The 27,598-nt window shown below is 52.4% G+C and overlaps 2 protein-coding genes across 2 annotated transcripts in view; both read left to right on the top strand.

The window, feature by feature from the left end:
* Positions 1-4,119: 4,119 nt before the first annotated feature.
* Positions 4,120-5,787, top strand: LOC142923816 (uncharacterized; the record flags this gene model as incomplete). The annotated part of the gene is made up of 1 exon (XM_076064793.1): positions 4,120-5,787. A coding segment is annotated over one exon (1,668 nt), but the record flags the coding sequence as incomplete, so codon positions are not given.
* Positions 5,788-8,665: 2,878 nt separating this feature from the next.
* The window catches only part of LOC116937905 (sodium/potassium-transporting ATPase subunit alpha-3), a 121,543-nt gene continuing 102,610 nt past the window's right edge, over positions 8,666-27,598 (top strand). The window contains exons 1-3 of the mRNA XM_076064796.1: positions 8,666-8,959; positions 17,943-18,053; positions 26,216-26,275. Coding sequence (XP_075920911.1) covers positions 8,948-8,959; positions 17,943-18,053; positions 26,216-26,275 — 183 coding nt within the window. The 5' untranslated portion in view covers positions 8,666-8,947. The remainder of the gene's footprint in view (positions 8,960-17,942; positions 18,054-26,215; positions 26,276-27,598) is intronic.

The raw sequence follows: 27,598 nt of genomic DNA on the forward strand, positions 1-27,598 counted from the left end.
CAGAGACCCACACCCACAGAGACGCACAGAGACCCACAGAGACCCACAGAGACTCACAGAGACTCACAGAGACTCACAGAGACTCACAGAGACCCACAGAGACACACAGAGACTCACAGAGACCCACACCCACAGAGACGCACAGAGACCCACAGAGACTCACAGAGACTCACAGAGACCCAAAGAGACCCAAAGAGACACACAGAGACACACAGAGACACACAGAGACCCACAGATACCCACAGAGACTCACAGAGACCCACAGAGAATCATAGAGCCCCACAAAAAACTCAGAGACCCACATAGACCCACAGAGACTCACAGACACCCACAGAAACCCACAGAGACTCACAGAGACCCACAGAGACTCACAGAGACTCACAGAGACCCAAAGAGACCGAAAAAGACTCACAGAGACACACAGAGACCCACAGATACCCACAGAGACTCACAGAGACCCACAGAGACTCACAGAGACCCACATAGCCCCACAGTGCAGCGCAAAAACAAATCCACGCAGAGACACCACGGGGAGAGAGAGACACACACAAACTACAAATATACAGCAGCAGTCACAGGCATGGTCAAGGTCACTGGATAGAACCCACGACCTCCTGTAGACCAGGCGAGGTAGTCAACATCTCACAGGGTCTGGGATCGAACCCACGACCTCCTGTAGACCAGGCGAGGTAGTCAACATCTTGCAGGGTCTGGGATCGAACCCACAACCTCCTGTATACCTGGCGAGGTAGTCAACATCTCTACTGGGAGAGACACACACAGACACCAAATAAACAGCAGCAGTAGCAGGCATGGTGAAGGTCACCCTCACCACCAACAACTACCATCACCACCATTACCACCATCACCACCATCACCACCACCATCACAATCATCACCACCATCACACCCATTACTACTACCACCATTACCACCATCACCACCACTATCACCACCACCATCACAATCATCACCACCATCACACCCATTACCACTACCACCATTACCACCATCACCACCACCACCACCATCACCATCACAATCATCACCACCATCACACCCATTACTACTACCACCATTACCACCATCACCACCATCACCACCACCATCACAATTATCACTACCACCATCACACCCATCAACACCACTACCATCACCACCATCACCATCACCACCACCATCACCATCACCACCACCATCACCACCACCACCACCACCATCATCACCATCACCACCATCACCATCACCACCACCATCACCACCACCACCACCATCACCACCATCACCACCACCATCACCACCATCACCACCACCACCACCATCACCACCACCATCACCATCACCACCACCACCACCACCATCATCACCATCATCACCACCATCACCACCATCACCACCACCATCACCACCATCACCACCACTGCTAACACGTGGCAACTGATATGAGGCTGAGTGGACCTAGGGGAGGCCCACTCGTGTTAATGGTGCCCGTTACCACTAGTGTGTGGGTGGGTGGGTGAGTGGGTGAGTGAGTGTGTGGGTGGGTGGGTGAGTGAGTGGGTGGGTGAGTGGGTGGGTGAGTGAGTGGGTGGGTGAGTGAGTGGGTGGGTGAGTGGGTGAGTGAGTGGGTGAGTGAGTGGGTGAGTGAGTGGGTGAGTGAGTGGGTGAGGGAGTGGGTGGGTGAGTGAGTGGGTGAGTGAGTGGGTGGGTGAGTGAGTGGGTGGGTGAGTGAGTGAGTGGGTGGGTGGGTGGGTGAGTGGGTGGGTGAGTGGGTGAGTGAGTGGGTGAGTGAGTGGGTTGGTGAGTGAGTGAGTGGGTGAGTGAGTGGGTTGGTGAGTGAGTGAGTGGGTGAGTGGGTGAGTGGGTGGGTGGGTGAGTGAGTGAGTGAGTGGGTGGGTGGGTGAGTGGGTGGGTGGGTGGTTGGGTGAGTGGGTGGGTGGGTGAGTGAGTGGGTGGGTGGGTGAGTGAGTGGGTGAGTGGGTGGGTGGGTGAGTGGGTGGGTGGGTGGTTGGGTGAGTGGGTGGGTGGGTGGGTGAGTGGGTGGGTGGGTGAGAGTGGGTGGGTGGGTGTGTGGGTGAGTGAGTGAGTGGGTGGGTGAGTGGGTGGGTGGGTGGATGAGTGGGTGGATGGGTTGGTGGGTGAGTGAGTGAGTGGGTTAGTGGGTGGGTGAGTGGGTGAGTGGGTGGGTGGGTGAGTGAGTGGGTGGGTAAGTTAGTGGGTGGGTGGGTGGGTGGGTGAGTGGGTTAGTGGGTGTGTGGGTGAGTGAGTGGGTGGGTGGGTGGGTGAGTGGGTGGGTGGATGGGTGGGTGAGTGAGTGGGTGGGTGGGTGAGTGAGTGGGTAGGTGGGTGAGTGAGTGGGTGGGTGGGTGAGTGGGTGGGTGGGTGAGTGAGTGGGTGGGTGAGTGAGTAAGTGGGTGAGTGGGTGAGTGAGTGGGTGTGTGGGTGGGTGGGTGAATGGGTGCATGGGTGAGTGGGTGAGTGGGTGGTTGGGTGAGTGGGTGAGTGGGTGGTTGGGTGAGTGGGTGGGTGGGTGGGTGAGTGGGTGGGTGGGTGGGTGAGTGAGTGGGTGGGTGTGTGGGTGAGTGGGTGGGTGTGTGGGTGAGTGGGTGAGTGGGTGGGTGGGTGAGTGAGTGAGTGGGTGGGTGGGTGAGTGAGTGAGTGGGTGGGTGAGTGGGTGGGTGGGTGGATGAGTGGGTGGATGGGTGGGTGGGTGAGTGAGTGGGTTAGTGGGTGGGTGAGTGGTTGAGTGGGTGGGTGGGTGAGTGAGTGGGTGGGTAAGTTAGTGGGTGGGTGGGTGAGTGGGTGAGTGGGTTAGTGGGTGTGTGGGTGAGTGGGTGGGTGGGTGAGTGGGTGGGTGAGTGAGTGGGTGTATTTTGCTTGGAGTTTATGAATAATTAATCGCGTGTTGAATAATGAATGACGTCATGTGGAACATTAATTAATGTGTAATGAGACTGATATGGGAGACACGGGAGAGAGAGACAGAGAGAGACACGGGGAGAGAGACAGAGAGAGACACGGGGAGAGAGACAGAGAGGGAGACACGGGGAGAGAGACAGAGAGACATGGGGAGAGAGACAGAGAGGGAGACACGGGGAGAGAGACAGAGAGAGAGACAAGGGGAGAGAGACAGAGAGAGACACGGGGAGAGAGACAGAGAGAGACACGGGGAGAGAGACTGAGACACGGGGAGAGAGACAGAGAGAGAGAGACACGGGGAGAGAGACACAGAGAGACACGGGGGGAGAGACAGAGAGGGAGACACTGGGAGAGAGACAGAGAAAGAGACACTGGGAGAGAGACAGAGAGAGACACGGGGAGAGAGACAGAGAAAGAGACACTGGGAGAGAGACAGAGAGAGACACGGGGAGAGAGACACAGAGGGAGACACGGGGAGAGAGACAGAGAGAGAGACACGGGGAGAGAGACAGAGAGACAGAGAGAGACACGAGGAGAGAGACACAGAGAGAGACACGGGAAGAGAGACACAGAGGGAGACACGGGGAGAGAGACAGAGAGAGACACTGGGAGAGAGACAGAGAGAGACACGGGGAGAGAGACAGAGAGGGAGACACGGGGAGAGAGACAGAGAGAGAGAGACACGGGGAGAGAGACAGAGAGAGACACGGGGAGACAGACAGAGAGAGACACTGGGAGAGAGACAGAGAGATACACGGGGAGAGCGACAGAGAGAGAGACACGGGGAGAGAGACAGAGAGACAGAGAGAGACACGGGGAGAGAGACAGAGAGAGACACGGAGAGAGAGACAGAGAGAGAGACACGGGGAGAGAGACAGAGAGAGAGACACTGGGAGAGAGACACAGAGAGAGACACTGGGAGAGAGACAGACAGAGAGAGACACTGGGAGAGAGACAGAGAGAGAGACACTGGGAGAGAGACACAGAGAGAGACACTGGGAGAGAGACAGACAGAGAGAGACACGGGGAGAGAGACAGAGAGAGACACGGGGAGAGAGACAGAGAGAGACACGGGGAGAGAGACAGAGAGAGAGACACTGGGAGAGAGACAGAGAGAGACACTGGGAGAGAGACAGACAGAGAGAGACACGGGGAGACAGACAGAGAGAGAGACAGAGAGAGACACGGTGAGAGAGACAGAGAGAGACACGGAAAGAGAGACAGACAGAGAGAGACACGGGGAGACAGACAGAGACACGGGGAGACAGACAGAGAGAGAGACAAAGAGAGACACGGGGTGAGAGACAGAGAGAGACACGGGGAGAGAGACAGAGAGAGACACGGGGAGAGAGACAGACAGAGAGAGACACGGGGAGAGAGACACGGGGAGAGAGACAGAGAGAGACACGGGGAGAGAGAGAGAGACACTGGGAGAGAGACAGAGAGAGAGACACGGGGAGAGAGACAAGAGGGAGACACGGGGAGAGAGACAGAGAGAGACACGGGGAGACAGAGAGAGACACTGGGAGAGAGACAGAGAGAGACACGGGGAGAGAGACAAGAGGGAGACACGGGGAGAGAGACAGAGAGAGACACGGGGAGAGAGACAGAGAGAGAGAGACACGGGGAGAGAGACAGAGAGAGACACGGGGAGAGAGACAGAGAGAGAGACACGGGGAGAGAGACAGAGAGAGACACGGGGAGAGAGACACAGAGAGAGACACGGGGGGAGAGACACGGGGAGAGAGACAGAGAGAGACACGGGGAGAGAGACAGAGAGAGAGACACGGGGAGAGAGACAGAGAGAGACACGGGGCGAGAGACAGAGAGAGAGACACGGGGAGACAGACAGAGAGAGACACTGGGAGAGAGACAGAGAGAGACACGGGGAGAGAGACAGAGAGAGACACGGGGAGACAGACAGAGACACGGGGAGAGAGACAGACAGAGACACGGGGAGACAGACAGAGAGAGGCACAGAGAGAGACACGGGGAGAGAGACAGAGAGAGACACGGGGAGGGAGACAGACAGAGAGAGACACGGGGAGAGAGACAGACAGAGAGAGACACGGGGAGACAGACAGAGAGAGACAGAGGGAGACACGGGGAGAGAGACAGAGTCACGGGAAGAGAGACAGACAGAGAGAGCGACACGGGGAGACAGACAGAGGCACGGGGAGACAGACAGAGAGAGAGACAGAGAGAGACACGGGGAGAGAGACAAAGAGAGACACGGGGAGAGAGACAGACAGAGAGAGACACGGGGAGAGAAACAGACAGAGAGAGACACGGGGAGACAGACAGAGACACGGGGAGACAGACAGAGAGAGAGAGACAGAGAGGGACACGGGGAGAGAGACAGACAGAGAGAGACACGTGGAGACAGACAGAGACACGGGGAGACAGACAGAGAGAGACACAGAGAGAGACACGGGGAGAGAGACAGACAGAGACACGGGGAGAGAGACAGAGAGAGAGACACGGGGAGAGAGACAGACAGAGACACGGGGAGAGAGACAGAGAGAGAGACACGGGGAGAGAGACAGACAGAGACACGGGGAGAGAGACAGAGAGAGACACGGGGAGAGAGACAGAGAGAGACACGGGGAGAGAGACAGAGAGAGAGACACGGGGAGACAGTCACGTGACACTGCGACAAAATTGTCTGGGATGTGGCCCCGCCCCCAATCTTCTTCCTCACCCCGATCCCCCCTTAGCCCCGCCCCAGTCCCCCCCCCGAGCCCCGCCCCCATTCCCATAGCCCCACCTGGCCCCCTCCAAACTCGCCCCCATCCCCCAGTAGCCCCGCCTCTAACCCGCCAAGCCCCGCCCCCAGTTCCCCGTCTCCCCGCGTGTGGTCGCTCATAGCCCCGCCCCTCTCCCAGATAGCCCCGCCCCAACCCCCTCTAACCCCCCCTCCCCACCACCAGACTTAATGGACTCGTCCATCTACACCTCGCCCACTCAATAACAGTCGAAATGGACTCGTCCATCTACACCCCTCAATAACAGTCGAAATGGACTCGTCCATCTACGCCTCCTCCCCCCCTCAATAACAGACGAAATGGACTCGTCCATCTACACCTCCCCCACTCAATAACAGTCGAAGTGGACTCGTCCATCTACACCCCCCACTCAATAACAGTCGAAATGGACTCGTCCATCTACACCCCTCAATAACAGACGAAGTGGACTCGTCCATCTACACCCCCCCACTCAATAACAGACGAAGTGGACTCGTCCATCTACACCCCTCAATAACAGACGAAGTGGACTCGTCCATCTAGACCCCTCAATAACAGTCGAAATGGACTCGTCCATCTACACCCCTCAATAACAGACGAAGTGGACTCGTCCATCTACACCCCTCAATAACAGTCGAAGTGGACTCGTCCATCTACACCCCTCAATAACAGTCGAAGTAGACTCGTCCATCTACACCCATCAATAACAGTCGAAATGGACTCGTCCATCTACACCCCTCAATAACAGTCGAAATGGACTCGTCCATCTACACCCCTCAATAACAGTCGAAATGGACTCGTCCATCTACACCTCCCCCCTCTCAATAACAGACGAAGTGGACTCGTCCATCTAAACCCCTCAATAACAGACGAAATCGACTCGTCCATCTACACCCCTCAATAACAGTCGAAGTGGACTCGTCCATCTACACCCCTCAATAACAGTCGAAATGGACTCGTCCATCTACACCCCTCAATAACAGTCGAAATGGACTCGTCCATCTACACCCCTCAATAACAGTCGAAATGGACTCGTCCATCTACACCCCTCAATAACAGACGAAGTGGACTCGTCCATCTACACCTCCCCCCACTCAATAACAGACGAAGTGGACTCGTCCATCTACACCCCTCAATAACAGTCGAAATGGACTCGTCCATCTACACCCCTCAATAATAGTCGAAATGGACTCGTCCATCTACACCCCTCAATAACAGTCGAAATGGACTCGTCCATCTACACCCCTCAATAACAGACGAAATGGACTCGTCCATCTACACCTCCCCCCACTCAATAACAGTCGAAATGGACTCGTCCATCTACACCTCCCCCCTCTCAATAACAGACGAAGTGGACTCGTCCATCTACACCCCTCAATAACAGTCGAAATGGACTCGTCCATCTACACCCCTCAATAACAGACGAAGTGAACTCGTCCATCTACACCCCTCAATAACAGACGAAGTGGACTCGTCCATTTACACCCATCAATAACAGACGAAATGGACTCGTCCATCTACACCCCTCAATAACAGTCGAAATGGACTCGTCCATCTACACCCCTCAATAACAGTCGAAATAGACTCGTCCATCTACACCCCTCAATAACAGTCGAAATGGACTCGTCCATCTACACCCCTCAATAACAGTCGAAATGGACTCGTCCATCTACACCCCTCAATAACAAACGAAGTGAACTCGTCCATCTACACCCCTCAATAACAGACGAAGTGGACTCGTCCATCTACACCCCTCAATAACAGTCGAAATGGACTCGTCCATCTACACCCCTCAATAACAGACGAAGTGGACTCGTCCATCTACACCCCTCAATAACAGTCGAAATGGACTCGTCCATCTACACCTCCCCCCCCTCAATAACAGACGAAGTGGACTCGTCCATCTACACCCCTCAATAACAGTCGAAATGGACTCGTTCATCTCCCCCCCTCTCAATAACAGACGAAGTGGACTCGTCCATCTACACCCCTCAATAACAGTCGAAATGGACTCGTCCATCTACACCCCTCAATAACAGACGAAGTGGACTCGTCCATCTACACCCCTCAATAACAGTCGAAATGGACTCGTCCATCTACACCCCTCAATAACAGTCGAAATGGACTCGTCCATCTACACCCCTCAATAACAGACGGCGTGGACTCGTCCATCTACACCCCTCAATAACAGACGAAGTGGACTCGTCCATCTACACCCCTCAATAACAGTCGAAATGGACTCGTCCATCTACACCCCTCAATAACAGTCGAAATGGACTCGTCCATCTACACCCCTCAATAACAGACGAAATGGACTCGTCCATCTACACCCCTCAATAACAGTCGAAATGGACTCGTCCATCTACACCCCTCAATAACAAACGAAATGGACTCGTCCATCTACACCCCTCAATAACATTCGAAATGGACTCGTCCATCTACACCCCTCAATAACAGACGAAGTGAACTCGTCCATCTACACCCCTCAATAACAGTTGAAGTGGACTCGTCCATCTACACCCCTCAATAACAGTCGAAATGGACTCGTCCATCTACACCCCTCACGAACAGACGAAGTGGACTCGTCCATCAACACCCCTCAATAACAGACGAAGTGGACTCGTCCATCAACACCTCGCCCACTCAATAACAGACGAAGTGGACTCGTCCATCTACACCTCTCAATAACAGTCGAAATGGACTCGTCCATCAATAACTCCCCCACTCAATAACAGACGAAGTGGACTCGTCCATCTAGACCTCCCCCCCCTCAATAACAGTCCAAGTGGACTCGTCCATCAACACCTCCCACACCAATTCTCCACCCACACCCCCGCTACCGATGGCAGAATTAATGGACCCGTCCCTCCCTCCCTCCCTCCCCCCACCACCACCCATCTACCCGCCCCCCCCCCCCACCACCGCCACCCCCCCACCAGTCACGTGACCCCCACCCACCCACCCACCAACCTCACCACCCACCTCACCGCTGCTATATAAGCCTCAGATTCCCACCGCTCATTTCTCTCGCTTTGACGCAGCTTCCACTCGCTCGACCACCCACCAGCTGGTGGTGGTGGTGGTGCGACACTCGGAGAAGCATCGCACGCCTCTCTCTCATCATCTCTCTCTAGAGAGATAAGGGAGAGAGAGATAAGGGAGAGAGATAAGGGAGAGACAGAGAGATACAGAGAGAGATCGTTAAGAATTTATTTTAATATTTTTTGCGCCGTCAAGTGCGTCGACGATTCTCCCTCGCCCCAATCGCCGCCTCTGCCGTCGTCATGGGGAAGGGGGTGAGTTGATGGGATCAGCATCATCATCATCAGCAGCAGCATCAGCATCAATATCATCAGTATCATCATCAATACCGTCATCATCAGCATCATTAGCATCATCAGTAGCATCATCATCATCGTCAGCAGCATCATCGTCAGCAGCAGCATCATCAGCATCATTAGCATCATCAGCAGCATAAGCAATGTCATTGCAATGTCATCATCAGCATCATCATCAGCATCATTAGCATCATCATTAGCATCAGCATCATCAGCAGCATAAGCAATGTCATTGCAATGTCATCATCAGCATCATCAGCATCATCAGCAGCAGCGAAACAATCATCATCAGCAGCAGCAGCAGCATCAGCAGCAGCATCAGCAATGTCATGGCAATGTCATCATCAGCATCATCATCATCATCATCAAGAGCGCCGTCGTTTAAAATCGTCAGTTCCATCATCATCATCAGCAGCAGCAGAATCAGCAATGTCATCAACATCAGCATCATCAGCAGCAGAATCAGCAGCAGTATCAGCAATGTCATGGCAATGTCATCAGCATCATCATCATCATCATCAAGAGCTCAGTCGTTTAAAATAGTCAATTCCATCATCATCAGCAGCAGAATCAGCAGAACCAGTAGCAGTATCAGCAATGTCATTGCAATGTCATCATCATCAGCATCATCATCATCATCATCAAAAGCGCCGTCGTTTAAAATCGTCAGTAGCATCATCAGCACCAGCAGCAGAATCAGCAGAATCAGCAGAATCAGCAGAATCAGCAGCAGTATCAGCAATGTCATGGCAATGTCATCAGCATCATCATCATCATCAAGAGCTCAGTCGTTTAAAATAGTCAATTCCATCATCATCAGCAGCAGAATCAGCAGAAGCAGTAGGAGTATCAGCAATGTCATGGCAATGTCATCATCATCAGCATCATGAGCATCATCATCATCATCAAAAGCGCCATCGTTTAAAATCGTCAGTAGCATCATCAGCACCAGCAGCAGAATCAGCAGAATCAGCAGCAGCATCAGCAATGTCATGGCAATGTCATCATGAGCATCATCATCATCATCAAGAGCGCCGTCGTTTAAAATAGTCAATTCCATCATCATCAGCAGCAGAATCAGCAGCAGCAGAATCAGCAATGTCATCATCAGCATCATCATCAGCAGCAGCATCAGCTTCAGTATCAGCAATGTCATTGCAATGTCATCAACATCAGCATCATCAGCATCATCATCAAAAGCGCCGTCGTTTAAAATCGTCAGTAGCATCATCATCATCAGCAGCAGCAGAATCAGCAGCAGCAGGATCATTCACCAATGTCATCTCAATGTCACCACCACCACCACCATCATCACCATCACCACCACCATCACCATCATCACCACCATCACCACCATCACCACCACCATCACCACCATCACCATCACCACCATCACCACCACCACCATCATCATCACCACCATCACCACCACCATCGCCATCATCACCACCACCACCACCACCATCGCCACCATCATCATCATCACCACCATCACCACCACCACCACCACCATCATCGCCACCATCATCATCATCACCATCATCATCATCACCACCACCATCATCATCACCACCACCACCACCATCATCATCATCACCACCACCACCACCACCATCATCACCACCACCATCATCATCATCACCACCACCACCATCACCACCATCACCACCACCACCATCATCACCACCACCATCATCACCACCACCACCACCACCATCACCACCACCACCACCACCACCACCATCACCACCATCACCACCATCACCACCACCATCACCACCACCATCATCACCACCACCACCACCACCATCACAATCACCACCATAACCACCATCACCACCATCACCACAATCACCATCACCACCACCATCATCACCATCACCACAATCACCACAATCACCACCATCACCACCACCGTCACCACGATGATTATTCACTGCGTCACGTGACTGCCACGCTGCGCCCGCCTCTGCAGTGAGTTATGTCATCAGCTTGAGCGCAGTAGCAGCAGCATCATCAGTATCATCATCAGTATCATCATCAGTATCATCATCAGCATCATCATCAGTAGCATCATCATCATCAGCAGCATCATCATCAGCAGCAGCATCATCATCAGCAGCAGCATCATCATCATCATGAGTAGCATCATCATCAGCATCATCATGAGTAGCATCATCATCAGCATCATCAGCAGCAGTATCATCATCAGCATCATCATCAGAAGTATCATCAGCAGCAGCATCATCATCAGCAGTAGCAGCATCATCATCAGCAGTAGCAGCATCATCATAAGCAGCATCATCATCAGCAGCATCATCATCAGCATCATCATCAGCATCATCAGCTTCATCAGCAGCAGCATCATCATCAGCAGCAGCATCATCATCAGTAACATCATCAGCAGCAGCATCATCAGCAGCAGCATCATCATCAGCAGCATCATCAGTATCATCATCAGTATCATCATCAGTATCATCATCAGCATCATCATCAGTAGCATCATCATCATCAGCAGCATCATCATCAGCAGCAGCATCATCATCAGCAGCAGCATCATCATCATCATGAGTAGCATCATCATCAGCATCATCATGAGTAGCATCATCATCAGCATCATCAGCAGCAGTATCATCATCAGCATCATCATCAGAAGTATCATCAGCAGCAGCATCATCATCAGCAGTAGCAGCATCATCATCAGCAGTAGCAGCATCATCATAAGCAGCATCATCATCAGCAGCATCATCATCAGCATCATCATCAGCATCATCAGCTTCATCAGCAGCAGCATCATCATCAGCAGCAGCATCATCATCAGTAACATCATCAGCAGCAGCATCATCAGCAGCAGCATCATCATCAGCAGCATCATCAGTATCATCATCAGCATCATCATCAGCAGCAGCACCATCATCAGTAGAAGTAGCATCATCAGCACCATCATCATCAGCAGCATCAGCAGCATCATCATCATCAGCAGCAGAGGTTGATTCTCCCTCGCCTGGTCTACAGGAGGTCGTGGCTTCGATCCCTGACCCTGTGAGATGTTGACTACCTCGCCAGGTATACATGAGGTCGTGGGTTCGATCCCTGACCCTGTGAGATGTTCACTACCTCGCCTGGTCTACAGAAGGTCGTGGGTTCGATCCCTGACCCTTTGAGATGTTGACTACCTCGCCTGGTATACAGGAGGTCGTGGGTTCGATCCCAGACCATGTGAGATGTTGACTACCTCGCCTGGTCTACAGGAGGTCGTGGGTTCGATCCCAGACCCTTTGAGATGTTCACTACCTCGCCTGGTCTACAGGAGTTCGTGGGTTCGATCCATGATCCTTTGAGATGTTGACTACCTCGCCTGGTATACAGGAGGTCGTGAGTTCGATCCCAGACCATGTGAGATGTTGACTACCTCGCCTGGTATACCGGAGGTCGTAGGTTCGATCCCAGACCCTGTGAGATGTTGACTACCTCGCCTGGTATACAGGAGGTCGTGAGTTCGATCCCAGACCATGTGAGATGTTGACTACCTCGCCTGGTCTACAGGAGGTCGTGGGTTCGATCCCAGACCCTTTGAGATGTTCACTACCTCGCCTGGTCTACAGGAGGTCGTGGGTTCGATCCCTGATCCTTTGAGATGTTGACTACCTCGCCTGGTATACAGGAGGTCGTGAGTTCGATCCCAGACCATGTGAGATGTTGACTACCTCGCCTGGTATACCGGAGGTCGTAGGTTCAATCCCAGACCCTGTGAGATGTTGACTACTTCGCCTGGTCTACAGGAGGTCGTAGGTTCGATACCAGACCCTGTGAGATGTTGACTACCTCGCCCGGTGTACAGGAGGTCGTGGGTTCGATCCCTGACCCTTTGAGATGTTGACTACCTCGCCTGGTATACAGGAGGTCGTGGGTTCGATCCCAGACCCTTTGAGATGTTCACTACCTCGCCTGGTCTACAGGAGGTCGTGGGTTCGATCCCTGATCCTTTGAGATGTTGACTACCTCGCCTGGTATACAGGAGGTCGTGAGTTCGATCCCAGACCATGTGAGATGTTGACTACCTCGCCTGGTATACCGGAGGTCGTGGGTTCGATCCCAGACCCTGTGAGATGTTGACTACCTCGCCTGGTCTACAGGAGGTCGTAGGTTCGATACCAGACCCTGTGAGATGTTGACTACCTCGCCCGGTGTACAGGAGGTCGTGGGTTCGATCCCTGACCCTGTGAGATGTTGACTACCTCGCCTGGTCTACAGGAGGTCCGTGGGTTCGATCCCAGACCCTGTGAGATGTTGACTACCTCGCCTGGTCTACAGGAGGTCCGTGGGTTCGATCCCAGACCCTGTGAGATGTTGACTACCTCGCCTGGTATACAGGAGGTCGTGGGTTCGATCCCAGACCCTGACAATGCCTGCTACTGCTGCTGTATATTTCTCCGCGTGGGTGTCTGTGGATGTCTTTGGGTGTCTGTGGGTCTCTGTAAGTTTGAGTGTCTGTGGGATCTCTGTGGGTCTCTGTGGGTGTCTGTGGATGTCTGTGGGAGTCTGTGGATCTCTGTGGGATCTCTGTGGCTGTCTGTGGGTATCTGTGGGAGTCTGTGAGTCTCTTTGGGTCTCTGTGGGTCTCTGTGGGATCTCTGTGGGTGTCTGTGGGTCTCTGTGGGATCTCTGTGGGTGTCTGTGGGTCTCTGTGGGTCTCTGTGGGTGTCTGTGTGTCTCTGTGGGTCTCTGTAAGTATGAGTGTCTGTGGGTCTCTGTGGGATCTCTGTGGGATCTCTGTGGGTGTCTGTGGGTCTCTGTAAGTATGAGTGTCTGTGGGTCTCTGTGGGATCTCTGTGTGATCTCTGTGGGTGTCTGTGGGAGTCTGTGGATGTCTGGGTGTCTGTGAGTCTCTGTGGGTCTCTGTGGGTGTCTGTGGGTGTCTGTGTGTCTCTGTGGGTCTCTGTAAGTATGAGTGTCTGTGGGTCTCTGTGGGATCTCTGTGGGATCTCTGTGGGTGTCTGTGTGTCTCTGTGGGTGTCTGTGGGTCTCTGTAAGTATGAGTGTCTGTGGGTCTCTGTGGGATCTCTGTGGGTGTCTGTGGGTCTCTGTGGGATCTCTGTGGGTCTCTGTGGGATCTCTGTGGGATCTCTGTGGGTGTCTGTGGGTGTCTGTGTGTCTCTGTGGGTCTCTGTAAGTATGAGTGTCTGTGGGTCTCTGTGGGATCTCTGTGGGTCTCTGTGGGTGTCTGTGGGTCTCTGTAAGTATGAGTGTCTGTGGGTCTCTGTGAGTCTCTGTGGGATCTCTGTGGGTCTCTGTGGGTCTCTGTAAGTTTGAGTGTCTGTGGGTCTCTGTGAGATCTCTGTGGGATCTCTGTGGGTGTCTGTGGGAGTCTTTGGGTCTCTGTGTGTCTCTGTGGATGTCTGGGTCTCTGTGGGTCTCTGTGGGATCTCTGTGGGTGTCTGTGGGTCTCTGTGGGTGTCTGTGGGTGTCTGTGTGTCTCTGTGGGTCTGTGTAAGTATGAGTGTCTGTGGGTCTCTGTGGGATCTGTGGGATCTCTGTGGGTGTCTGTGGGTCTCTGTGGGAGTCTGTGGATGTCTGGGTGTCTGTGAGTCTCTGTGGGTCTCTGTGGGTGTCTGTGTGTCTCTGTGGGTCTCTGTAAGTATGAGTGTCTGTGGGTCTCTGTCTCGCTCTCTCTGTCTCTCTCTCTCTTTCCCACATGCTAAATTATTGATGGTAAGGTGAGAGGGAATGAATAATTGAGAGTCAAAGTAAAGGGCGCATTACTAAATAAACACTGAGAGAGACACGGAGAGAGAGACACGGGGAGAGAGAGACACGGGGAGAGAGACACGGAGAGAGAGACACACAGGGAGAGAGAGACACGGGGAGAGAAAGACACGGGGAGAGAGACACGGGGGGACAAACACGAGGAGAGAGAGACACGGGGTGAGAGACACGGGGTGAGAGAGACACGGGGTGAGAGAGACACGGGGAGAGAGAGACACGGAGAGAGACACGGGGAGAGAGAGACACAGGGAGAGAGACACGGGGAGAGAGACACGGGGAGAGAGATACACAGGGAGAGAGAGAGACACGGGGAGAGAGACACGGAGAGAGAGAGAGACACGGGGGGAGAGAGACACGGGGAGAGAGAGACACGGGGTGAGAGAGACACGGGGAGAGAGAGACACGGAGAGAGACACGGGGAGAGAGAGACACGGGGAGAGAGACACGGGGAGAGAGACACGGGGAGAGAGATACACAGAGAGAGAGAGACACGGGGAGAGAGACACGGAGAGAGAGAGAGAGACACGGGGGGAGAGAGACACGGGGAGAGAGAGACACGGAGAGAGAGACACGGGGAGAGAGAGACACGGGGAGAGAGACACGGGGAGAGAGACACGGGGAGAGAGATACACATGGAGAGAGAGAGACACGGGGAGAGAGAGACACGGGGAGAGAGAGACACGGAGAGAGAGAGACACGGGGAGAGAGACACGGGGAGAGAGACACGGAGAGAGAGAGAGAGACACGGGGGGAGAGAGACACGGGGAGAGAGAGAGAGAGAGACACGGGGAGAGAGAGACACGGGGAGAGAGAGACACGGGGAGAGAGAGACACGGGGAGAGAGAGACACGGGGTGAGAGAGACACGGGGAGAGAGAGACACGGGGAGAGAGAGACACGGGGTGAGAGAGACACGGGGTGAGAGAGACACGGGGTGAGAGAGACACGGAGAAAGAGACACGGGGAGAGAAAGACACGGGGAGAGAGAGACACGGGGAGAGAGAGAGACACGGGGGGAGAGAGAGACACGGGGAGAGAGACACGGGGAGAGAGAGACACGGGGAGAGAGAGACACGGGGAGAGAGAGACACGGGGAGAGAGAGAGACACGGGGTGAGAGAGACACGGGGAGAGAGAGACACGGGGAGAGAGATAAACGGGGAGAGAGAGAGACACGGGGTGAGAGAGACACGGGGAGAGAAAGACACGGGGAGAGAGACACGGGGAGAGAGACACGGGGAGAGACACAGACAAAGCTACCCCAGGTAGCCTCTAGCAGGGCTGTAGGGGCAAGTGCTGTCACACACAGACACAGACAAAGCAAAACCCAGGTAGCCTCTAGCAGGGCTGTAGGGGCAAGTGCTGTCACACACGGACACAGACAAAGCTACCCCAGGTAGCCTCTAGCAAGGCTGTAGGGGGAAGTGCTGTCACACACAGACACAGACAAATCTACCCCAGGTAGCCTCTAGCAGGGCTGTAGGGGCAAGTGCTGTCACACACAGACACAGACAAATCTACCCCAGGTAGCCTCTAGCAGGGCTGTAGGGGCAAGTGCTGTCACACACAGACACAGACAAAGCTACCCCCAGGTAGCCTCTAGCAGGGCTATAGGGGCAAGTGCAGTCACACACAGACACAGCCAAAGCTACCCCAGGTAGCCTCTAGCAGGGCTGTAGGGGCAAGTGCTGTCACACACAGACACAGACAAAGCTACCCCCAGGTTGCCTCTAGCAGGGCTGTAGGGGCAAGTGCAGTCACACACAGACACAGACAAAGCTACCCCAGGTAGCCTCTAGCAGGGCTGTAGGGGCAAGTGCTGTCACACACAGACACTTACAAAGCTACCCCAGGTAGCCTCTAGCAGGGCTGTAGGGGCAAGTGCAGTCACAAACAGACACAGAAAAAGCTACCCCAGGTAGCCTCTAGCAAGGCTGTAGGGGCAAGTGCTGTTATACCCAGACACAGACAAAGCTACCCCAGGTAGCCTCTAGCAAGGCTTTAGGGGCAAGTGCTCTTACACACAGACACAGACAAAGCTACCCCAGGTAGCCTCTAGCAGGGCTGTAGGGGCAAGTGCTGTCACACACAGACACAGACAAAGCTACCCCCAGGTAGCCTCTAGCAGGGCTGTAGGTGCAAGTGCAGTCACACACACACAGACAAAGCTACCCCAGGTAGCCTCTAGCAGGGCTGTACGGGCAAGTGCAGTCACACACAGACAGACAAAGCTACCCCCAGGTAGCCTCTAACAGGGCTGTAGGGGCAAGTGCTGTCACACACAGACACATACAAAGCTACCCCAGGTAGCCTCTAGCAGGGCTGTAGGGGCAAGTGCTGTCACACACAGACACAGACAAAGCTACCCCCAGGTAGCCTCTAGCAGGGCTGTAGGGGCAAGTGCTGTCATACACAGACACAGACAAAGCTACCCCCAGGTAGCCTCTAGCAGGGCTGTAGGGGCAAGTGCTGTCACACACACAGACACAGACAAAGCTACCCCCAGGTAGCCTCTAGCAGGGCTGTAGGGGCAAGTGCTGTCACACACAGACACAGAGAAAAGCTACCCCAGGTAGCCTCTAGCTGGGCTGTAGGGGCAAGTGCTGTCACACACAGACACAGACAAAGCTACTCCCAGGTACCCTCTAGCAGGGCTGTAGGGGCAAGTGCTGTCACACACAGACACAGACAAAGCTACCCCCAGGTAGCCTAAAGCAGGGCTGTAGGGGCAAGTGCTGTCACACACAGACACATACAAAGCTACCCCCAGGTAGCCTCTAGCAGGGCTATAGGGTTAAGTGCTCACACACAGACACAGACAAAGCTCCCCCAGGTAGCCTCTAGCTGGGCTGTAGGGGCAAGTGCTGTCACACACAGACACAGACAAAGCTACCCCCAGGTAGCCTCTAGCTGGGCTGTAGGGGCAAGTGCTGTCACACACAGACACAGACAAAGCTACCCCAGGTAGCCTCTAACTTCCAGCCCTGTGGCTACACTCACAGACTCCGTGTGGGGTTTCCAGCATCATCAGCTGCATCACCACCGCGCCCGGCCGCCTTTATCTCTCCCACCCAGTGACTGATGTCTGTCTGTGTGTGTGTCTCTCTCTCTCACTCCCCCCCACCACCATTTCCCCCCACCACCACCATTTCCCCCCACCACCCACCCTCCCACCAGGTGGGACGCTCCGATAGCTACCGCGTGGCTGATGAAGGCGGCGATGATAAGGCCTCAGCCAAGAAACGCAAGGCCAGGGACATGGACGAACTCAAGAAGGAGGTCACAATGGTAACCACCGCCACCCCCCCACTAATGATGACAGCCACCCCCCCACTAATGATGACAGCCACCCCCCCACTAATGATGACAGCCACCCCCCACTAATGATGACAGCCACCCCCCCACTAATGATGACAAGCCCCCCACTAATGATGACAAGCCCCCACTAATGATGAAAAACCCCCCACTAATGATGACAACCCCCCCCCCCCCACTAATGATGACAGCCACCCCCCCACTAATGATGACAGCCACCCCCCACTAATGATGACAGCCACCCCCCACTAATGATGACAGCCACCCCCCACTAATGTAGACAAACCCCGCACTAATGATGACAGCCACCCCCCACTAATGATGATAGCCACCCCCCCACTAATGTGGACAAGCCCCCCCACTAATGATGACAGCCACCCCCCACTAATGTGGACAAGCCCCCCACTAATGATGACAAACCCGACTAATGATGACAAGCCCCCCAACTAATGATGACAGCCACCCCCCACTAATGATGACAAACCCGACTAATGATGACAAGCCTCCCCACTAATGATGACAGCCACCCCCCACTAATGATGATAGCCACCCCTCCACTAATGATGACAAACGACCCACTAATGATGACAAACCCCCCACTAATGATGACAGCCACCCCCCCACTAATGATAACAAACCCCCCACTAATGATGACAGCCACCCCCCACTAATGATGACAGCCACCCCCCCACTAATGTGGACAAACCCCCCCACTAATGATGACAAACCCCCCACTAATGATGACAGCCACCCCCCCACTAATGTGGACAAGCCCCCCACTAATGATGACAAACCCCCCACTAATGATGACAGCCACCCGCCCACTAATGATGATAGCCACCCCCCCACTAATGATGACAAACCCCCCACTAATGATGACAAACCCCCCACTAATTATGACAGCCACCCCCCCACTAATGATGACAAACCCCCCACTAATGATGACAGCCACCCCCACTAACGAGGACAGCCACCCCCCCACTAATGAAGACAAACCCCCCACTAATGATGACAAACCCCCCACTAATGGTGACAGCCACCCCCCCCACTAATGATGACAGCCACCCCCCACTAATGATGACAGCCACCCCCCCACTAATGTGGACAAGCCCCCCACTAATGATGACAGCCACCCCCCCACTAATGATGACAAACCCCCCACTAATGATAACAGCCACCCCCCCACTAATATGGACAAGCCCCCCACTAATGATGACAGCCACCCCCCACTAATGATGACAGCCACCCCCACTAATGATGACAGCCACCCCCCCACTAATGTGGACAAGCCTCCCACTAATGATGACAGCCACCCACTAATGATGACAGCCACCCCCCCACTAATGATGACAGCCACCCCCCACTAATGATGACAAACCCCCCACTAATGATGACAGCCACCCCCCCACTAATGTGGACAAACCCCCCACTAATGATGACAAACCCCCCACTAATGATGACAACCCCCCACTAATGATGACAGCCACCCCCCACTAATGATGACAAACCCCCCACTAATGATGACAAACCCCGCACTAATGATGACACCCCCCACTAATGATGACAAACCCCCCACTAATGATGACACCCCCCCACTAATGTAGACAAGCCCCCCCACTAATGATGACAAACCCCCCACTAATGTGGACAAGCCCCCCACTAATAAAGACAAACCCCCCACTAATGATGACAGCCACCCCCCCACTAATGATGACAAACCCCCCACTAAAGATGACAGCCACCCCCCACTAATGTAGACAGCCCCCCACTAATGATGACAAACCCCCCACTAATGATGACAAACCCCCCACTAATGATGACAAACCCCCCACTAATGATGACACCCCCCACTAATGATGACAGCCACCCCCCACTAATGATGACAGCCACCCCCCACTAATGATGACAGCCACCCCCCACTAATATAGACAAACCCCCCACTTATGATGACAGCCACCCCCCACTAATGTGGACAAACCCCCCACTAATTTTGACAGCCACCCCCCACTAATGATGACAGCCACCCCCCACTAATGATGACAGCCACCCCCCCACTAATGATGATCGCCACCCCCCCCCACTAAGGTGGACAAGCCCCCCACTAATAAAGACAAACCCCCCACTATTGATGACAGCCACCCCCCACTAATGATGACAGCCACCCCCCCACTAATGATGACAAACCCCCCACTAATGATGACAAACCCCCCACTAATGATGACAGCCACCCCCCCACTAATGATGACAAACCCCCCCACTAATGTAGACAAACCCCCCACTAATGATGACAAACCCCCCACTAATAATGACAGCCACCCCCCACTAATGATGAAAGCCACCCCCCACTAATGATGACAAACCCCCCACTAATGATGCCACCCCCCCCCCCCCCCCACTAATGACACTGTGCGAGTGTCTGAGTGAGTCTCTGAATGAGTAAGTCTCTGAGTGAGTCTCTGAGTGAGTGAGTCTCTGAGTGAGTCTCTGAGTGAATGAGTCTCTGAGTGAGTCTCTGAGTGAATGAGTCTCTGAGTGAGTGAGTCTCTGAGTGAGTCTCTGAGTGAGTGAGTCTCTGAGTGAGTCTCTGAGTGAGTGAGTCTCTGAGTGAGTCTCTGAGTAAGTCTCTGAGTGAGTGTCTGAGTGAGTCTCTGAGTGAGTCTCTGAGTGAGTCTCTGAGTGAGTGAGTCTCTGAGTGAGTCTCTGAGTGAGTGAGTCTCTGAGTGAGTCTCTGAGTAAGTCTCTGAGTGAGTGTCTGAGTGAGTCTCTGAGTGGGTCTCTGAGTGAGTCTCTGAGTGAGTCTCTGAGTGAGTGAGTCTCTGAGTGAGTCTCTGAGTGAGTGAGTCTCTGAGTGAGTGAGTGAGTCTCTGAGTGAGTGAGTCTCTGAGTAAGTCTCTGACTGATTGAGTCTCTGAGTGAGTCTCTGAGTAAGTCTCTGAGTGAGTGAGTCTCTGAGTGAGTGAGTTTCTGAGTGAGTCTCTCAGTGAGTCTCTGAGTGAGTGAGTCTCTGAGTGAGTCTCTGAGTGAGTCTCTGTGTGAGTGAGTCTCTGAGTGAGTGTCTGAGTGAGTCTGTGAGTGAGTGAGTCTCTGAGTGAGTGAGTCTCTGAGTGAGTGTCTGAGTGAGTCTCTGAGTGAGTGAGTCTCTGAGTAAGTCTCTGACTGAGTGAGTCTCTGTGTGAGTCTCTGAGTAAGTCTCTGAGTGAGTGAGTCTCTGAGTGAGTGAGTCTCTGAGTGAGTGAGTCTCTGAGTGAGTGAGTCTCTGAGTGAGTGAGTCTCTGAGTGAGTGTCTGAGTGAGCCTCTGAGTGAGTCTCTGAGTGAGTGAGTCTCTGAGTAAGTCTCTGACTGATTGAGTCTCTGAGTGAGTCTCTGAGTAAGTCTCTGAGTGAGTGAGTCTCTGTGTGAGTGAGTCTCTGAGTGAGTCTCTGAGTGAGTCTCTGAGTGAGTGAGTCTCTGAGTGAGTGAGTCTCTGAGTGAGTCTCTGAGTGAGTGAGTCTCTGAGTGAGTGAGTCTCTGAGTGAGTCTCTGAGTGAGTCTCTGAGTGAGTCTCTGAGTGAGTGTCTGAGTGAGTGAGTCTCTGAGTGAGTGAGTCTCTGAGTGAGTGAGTCTCTTAGTGAGTCTCTGAGTGAGTCTCTGAGTGAGTGAGTCTCTAAGTGAGTCTCTGAGTGAGTGAGTCTCTGAGTGAGTGAGTCTCTGAGTGAGTCTCTGAGTGAGTCTCTGAGTGAGTGAGTCTCTGAGTGAGTCTCTGAGTGAGTGAGTCTCTGAGTGAGTGAGTCTCTGAGTGAGTCTCTGAATGAGTGAGTGAGTCTCTGAGTGAGTGAGTCTCTGAGTGAGTCTCTGAGTGAGTGAGTCTCTGAGTGAGTGAGTCTCTGAGTGAGTAAGTCTCTGAGTGAGTGAGTCTCTGAGTGAGTGAGTCTCTGAGTGAGTGAGTCTCTGAGTGAGTCTCTGAGTGAGTGAGTCTCTGAGTGAGTGAGTCTCTGAGTGAGTCTCTGAGTGAGTGAGTCTCTGAGTGAGTGAGTCTCTGAGTGAGTGAGTCTCTGAGTGAGTCTCTGAGTGAGTGAGTCTTTGAGTGAGTGAGTCTCTGAGTGAGTCTCTGAGTGAGTCTCTGAGTTAGTGAGTGTCTGAGTGAGTGAGTCTCTGAGTGAATCTCTGAGTGAGTCTCTGAGTGAGTCTCTGAGTGAGTGAGTCTCTGAGTAAGTCTCTAAGTGAGTGAGTCTCTGAGTGAGTCTCTGAGTGAGTCTCTGAGTGAGTCTCTGAGTGAGTCTCTGAGTGAATGTCTGAGTGAGTGAGTCTCTGAGTGAGTGAGTCTCTGAGTGAGTGAGTCTCTGAGTGAGTGAGTCTCTGAGTGAGTGAGTCTCTGAGTGAGTGAGTCTCTGAGTGAGTCTCTGAGCGAATGTCTGAGTGAGTGAGTCTCTGTGTGAGTGAGTATCTAAGTGAGTCTCCGAGTGAGTGAGTGAGTCTCTGAGTGAGTCTCTGAGTGAATGTCTGAGTGAGTGAGTCTCTGAGTGAGTGAGTCTCTGAGTGAGTGAGTCTCTGAGTGAGTGAGTCTCTGAGTGAGTGAGTGAGCCTCTGAGTGAGTGAGTCTCCGAGTGAGTGAGTGAGTCTCCGAGTGAGTCATCTGACTATCCGAGTGAGAGTCCTCAGAGGTGGCGAGAGATGGCGATGCATTAACCCTCGACTCCTAGGCTTCCGAGGCTGCAGGAATTCCCATTCTCTGGGTCTTTCGGCGCAAAAAGGGGGCCCCCCGTCGATGGGAGTCAAATGAGAATAGGAAAAAAAAACACTCGCGATAAAATTATCACGACGTTTGCCATCGCAATGGGAGCAATCGTCATCAGGTGAAACGAAAATTCCTCGCGGCGGGGATGGAGGATCCGCCTTGGGTGCGTCTCTTCAGCCTGGCGACGATTCTTTTTCGCCCCTTGTCTTGGCGATCGAACCATCGTGATATTGTTACTCTGTTTGTACCACAAGAATCACAAGAATAATAACAAGAATAATAATAATAATTATGAAGGTTTCCCCCATATTTTTTTTCTGTCAACAAAACTGAAACCCTTTTTTTTTCGTGTGTTTTGACGAGGATTCGTGGTTTAGCTGCGTTAATCGACGAATACCTGCAGTCAAAATGCAAACAACAAAAATCAACACACACGCACACATGCTGTGATAATATGATGGTGGCGTTGTCCTTGAAGCTGATTGGTCCACACGAAGAAATCGTGAGTCCTTGAAGCTGATTGGTCCACACGAAGAAAGCCGTCCCCCTTTGGTGTGGACCAATCGTGAGTCCTTGAAGCTGATTGGTCCACACCCAAGAAATCGCGAGTCCTTGAAGCTGATTGGTCCACCCCCAAGAAATCGTGAGTCCTTGAAGCTGATTGGTCCACCCCCAAGAAATCACGAGTCCTTGAAGCTGATTGGTCCACACCCAAGAAACCATGAGTCCTTGAAGCTGATTGGTCCACACGAAGAAAGCCGTCCCCTTTGGTGTGGACCAATCGTGAGTCCTTGAAGCTGATTGGTCCACACCCAAGAAATCGCGAGTCCTTGAAGCTGATTGGTCCACCCCCAAGAAATCGTGAGTCCTTGAAGCTGATTGGTCCACACCCAAGAAATCGTGAGTCCTTGAAGCTGATTGGTCCACACGAAGAAAGCCGTCCCCCTTTGGTGTGGACCAATCGTGAGTCCTTGAAGCTGATTGGTCCACACCCAAGAAATTGTGAGTCCTTGAAGCTGATTGGTCCACACCTAAGAAATCGTGAGTCCTTGAAGCTGATTGGTCCACACCCAAGAAATCGTGAGTCCTTGAAGCTGATTGGTCCACAACAAGAAATCATGAGTCCTTGAAGCTGATTGGTCCACACGAAGAAATCACGAGTCCTTGAAGCTGATTGGTCTACACCCAAGAAATCACGAGTCCTTGAAGCTGATTGGTCCACACCCAAGAGAGCCGTCCCCTTGGTGTGGACCAATCGTGAGTCCTTGAAGCTGATTGGTCCACCCCCAAGAAATCGTGAGTCCTTGAAGCTGATTGGTCCACAACAAGAAATCACGAGTCCTTGAAGCTGATTGGTCCACACGAAGAAAGCCGTCCCCTTTGGTGTGGACCAATCGTGAGTTCTTGAAGCTGATTGGTCCACCCCCAAGAAATCGTGAGTCCTTGAAGCTGATTGGTCCACACCCAAGAAATCGTGAGTCCTTGAAGCTGATTGGTCCACACCAAGAAATCACGAGTCCTAAAAGCTGATTGGTCCACACCAAGAAATCGTGAGTCCTTGAAGCTGATTGGTCCACACGAAGAAAGCCGTCCCCTTTGGTGTGGATCAATCGTGAGTCCTTGAAGCTGATTGGTCCACCCCCAAGAAATCGTGAGTCCTTGAAGCTGATTGGTCCACACGAAGAAAGCCGTCCCCCTTGGTGTGGACCAATCGTGAGTCCTTGAAGCTGATTGGTCCACCCCCAAGAAATCACGAGTCCTTGAAGCTGATTGGTCCACACCAAGAAATCATGAGTCCTTGAAGCTGATTGGTCCACACCAAGAAATCACGAGTCCTTGAAGCTGATTGGTCCACCCCCAAGAAATCGTGAGTCCTTGAAGCTGATTGGTCCACACGAAGAAAGCCGTCCCCTTTGGTGTGGACCAATCGTGAGTCCTTGAAGCTGATTGGTCCACACCCAAGCGAGCCGTCCCCTTGGTGTGGACCAATCACGAGTCCTTGAATCTGATTGGTCGACACCACAAGAGAGCCGTCCCCTTTGGTGTGGACCAATCGCGAGTCCTTGAAGCTGATTGGTCCACACCCACAAGAAAGCCGTCCCCTTTGGTGTGGACCAATCAGCGTCAAGGACAATTCCACCATCATACTATCACTGCGTGTGTGTGTTTGTGTGTTTGTGTGTTTGTTGATTTTGTTGTTGTTTGCATTTCCGACTGCAGCTATTTGTGGTGAATGCAGCTAAAGACGAATCCTCGTCAGAACACAAAACACTAAAAAAAAAACGTTTCAGTTTTATTCCTAGAAAAAAAGTTATGGGTAGGGGTGGAGGGTGGAGGGGGAAAAATCCCCCTTCTACTATTATGATTATTATAATAATAATTATATTTCGATTTAAAGCTTTCGTGACTGCAATGATTCATCTTCTTTGGTTCTTTCGGTAAAGTCACCACCACCACCACGTAGAATGATAATAATAAAATAATAAATTGATAAAATAACACAATAATAATATTCTAACACGACGTTTCGGCCACAACACAAGCTGGCCTTCATCAGGTGAAGGGGACGAGACTGACTGTCCAGCGCTGTCCTACCAGACAGTCTCGTCCCCTTCACCTGATGAAGGCCAGCTTGTGTTGTGGCCGAAACGTCGTGTTAGAATATTATTATTGTGTTATTTTATTTTATCAATTTATTATTTTGTTCTCATTCTACGTGGTGGTGGTGGTGACTTTACCGAAAGAACCAAAGAAGATGAATTGATATATTGATATATATATTCAGGTTAAGTAAAGGGGTTGGTGGATCAGCGTGGAGGGTAGAACCGGAAAGGCCACGTGGGTGTGGAGGATGAGTTTCGATTTAAAGCTTTCGTGACTGCAATGATTCATCTTCTTTGGTTCTTTCGGTAAAGTCACCACCACCACGTAGAATGAGAATAAAATAATAAATTGATAAAATAAAATAACACAATAATAATAATATTCTCTAATATTCTAACACGACGTTTCGGCCGCTTGTGTTGTGGCCGAAACGTCGTGTTAGAATATTATTATTGTGTTATTTTATTTTATCAATTTATTATGTTATTATCATTCTACGTGGTGGTGGTGGTGGTGGTGACTTTACCGAAAGAACCAAAGAAGATTAATAATTATAACTATTATAATTACGACATTTTGGCACTGGCAAATCAGGGGGGGGTTTCCTAACGAATGATTTTGCTTGCCCCGTTTGATGTCACATCGACGCGGGGAAATTTTGCCCGCACGGGGGGTCGGAGTCTCGCGGGAGCTGTGTGTGTAGTGGGGGGGCTGTGTGTGTAGTGGGGGGTTGTGTGGGTGTGGGGGGTTGTTGTGTGGGGGGGTTGTTGTGTGGATGTATTAACCCCGGGCGCGTCTTGTCAATGCCAACCCCAGACCGAACACAAGGTCTCCGTGGAAGAGCTGTGTCGCAAGTTGAACACAGACGGGGTTCAGGTTCGATCCCACCGTGGACCCTCCCAGACCCTCCCAGACCCCACCCGACCCCACCCGCCGGATCGACTCACTCACTCCGTCAACTCCCCACTCATTGTCTCGTCTGTCTGTCTGTCTGTGGTGTCTCTGTCTCTGTCTGTGTCTGTCTGTGTCTGTCTGCGTGTGTGTCTCCCACACCCCCCCACACCCACCCCACACCCACCCCTCCTCCTCCCACTCGTCATTTGTAAACATCTTTGAAGGACGATCATAAGATCGGATTTGAAGAGCTCGCTCGAAAACACGGAACAGATCTCACTCGTGTAAGTGGCTTGTGCGCGTGTGTGACCCGACTCGCCAGCAGGACGAGATCATTGGTGGTTAAAGAGATTCATCGATTCCCGATCGATGGGTGAGTCCATTAGTAACGTAAGGAACGGGGTGGTTAAAGAGATTCGTCGATACCAAATCGATGGGTCTGCATCATATTCCATCAATTGCGTAGGGTTTTGGGTGAGTCCATTAGTAACGTAAGGAGGGAGGTGGTTAAAGAGATTCATCGATGCCCAATCGATGGGTGAGTCCATTAGTAACGTAAGGAGGGAGGTGGTTAAAGAGATTCATCGATACCAAATCGATGGGTGAGTCCATTAGTAACGTAAAGAAGGGGGTGGTTAAAGAGATTCATCGATGCCCAATCGATGGGTGAGTCCATTAATAACGTAAGGAAGGGAGGGTGGTTAAAGAGATTAATCGATACCAAATCGATGGGTCTGCATCATATTCCATCAATTGCGTAGGGTTTTGGGTGAGTCCATTACTAACGTAAGGAGGGGGGTGATTAAAGAGATTCATCGATGCCCAATCGATGGGTGAGTCCATTAGTAACATAAGGAGGGAGGTGGTTAAAGAGATTCATCGATGCCCAATCGATGGGTGAGTCCATTAGTAACGTAAGGAGGGAGGTGGTTAAAGAGATTAATCGATACCAAATCGATGGGTCTGTAGCATATTCTATCAATTGCACAGCGTATTGGGTGAGTCCATTACTAACATAAGGAGAGGGGGGAGGGTAGTCTGCTTCATCAATTGCATAGCGTATTGGGTGAGACCATTACTAACATAAGGAGAGGGGAGGTGAGTCTACGCCATCAATTGCATAGCGTATCGGGCGAGTCCATTACTAACATAAGGAGAGGGGGGAGGGTAGTCTGCTTCATCAATTGCATAGCGTATTGGGTGAGTCCATTACTAACATAAAGAGAGGGGAGGTGAGTCTACGCCATCAATTGCATAGCGTATCGGGCGAGTCCATTACTAACATAAGGAGAGGGGGGAGGTGAG

The sequence above is a fragment of the Petromyzon marinus genome, unplaced genomic scaffold, assembly GCF_048934315.1.
Source record: "Petromyzon marinus isolate PM22_M1 ecotype Great Lakes invasive population unplaced genomic scaffold, UKy_Petmar_22M1.pri1.0 PM_Scaffold_74, whole genome shotgun sequence".
Taxonomy (NCBI): domain Eukaryota; kingdom Metazoa; phylum Chordata; class Hyperoartia; order Petromyzontiformes; family Petromyzontidae; genus Petromyzon; species Petromyzon marinus.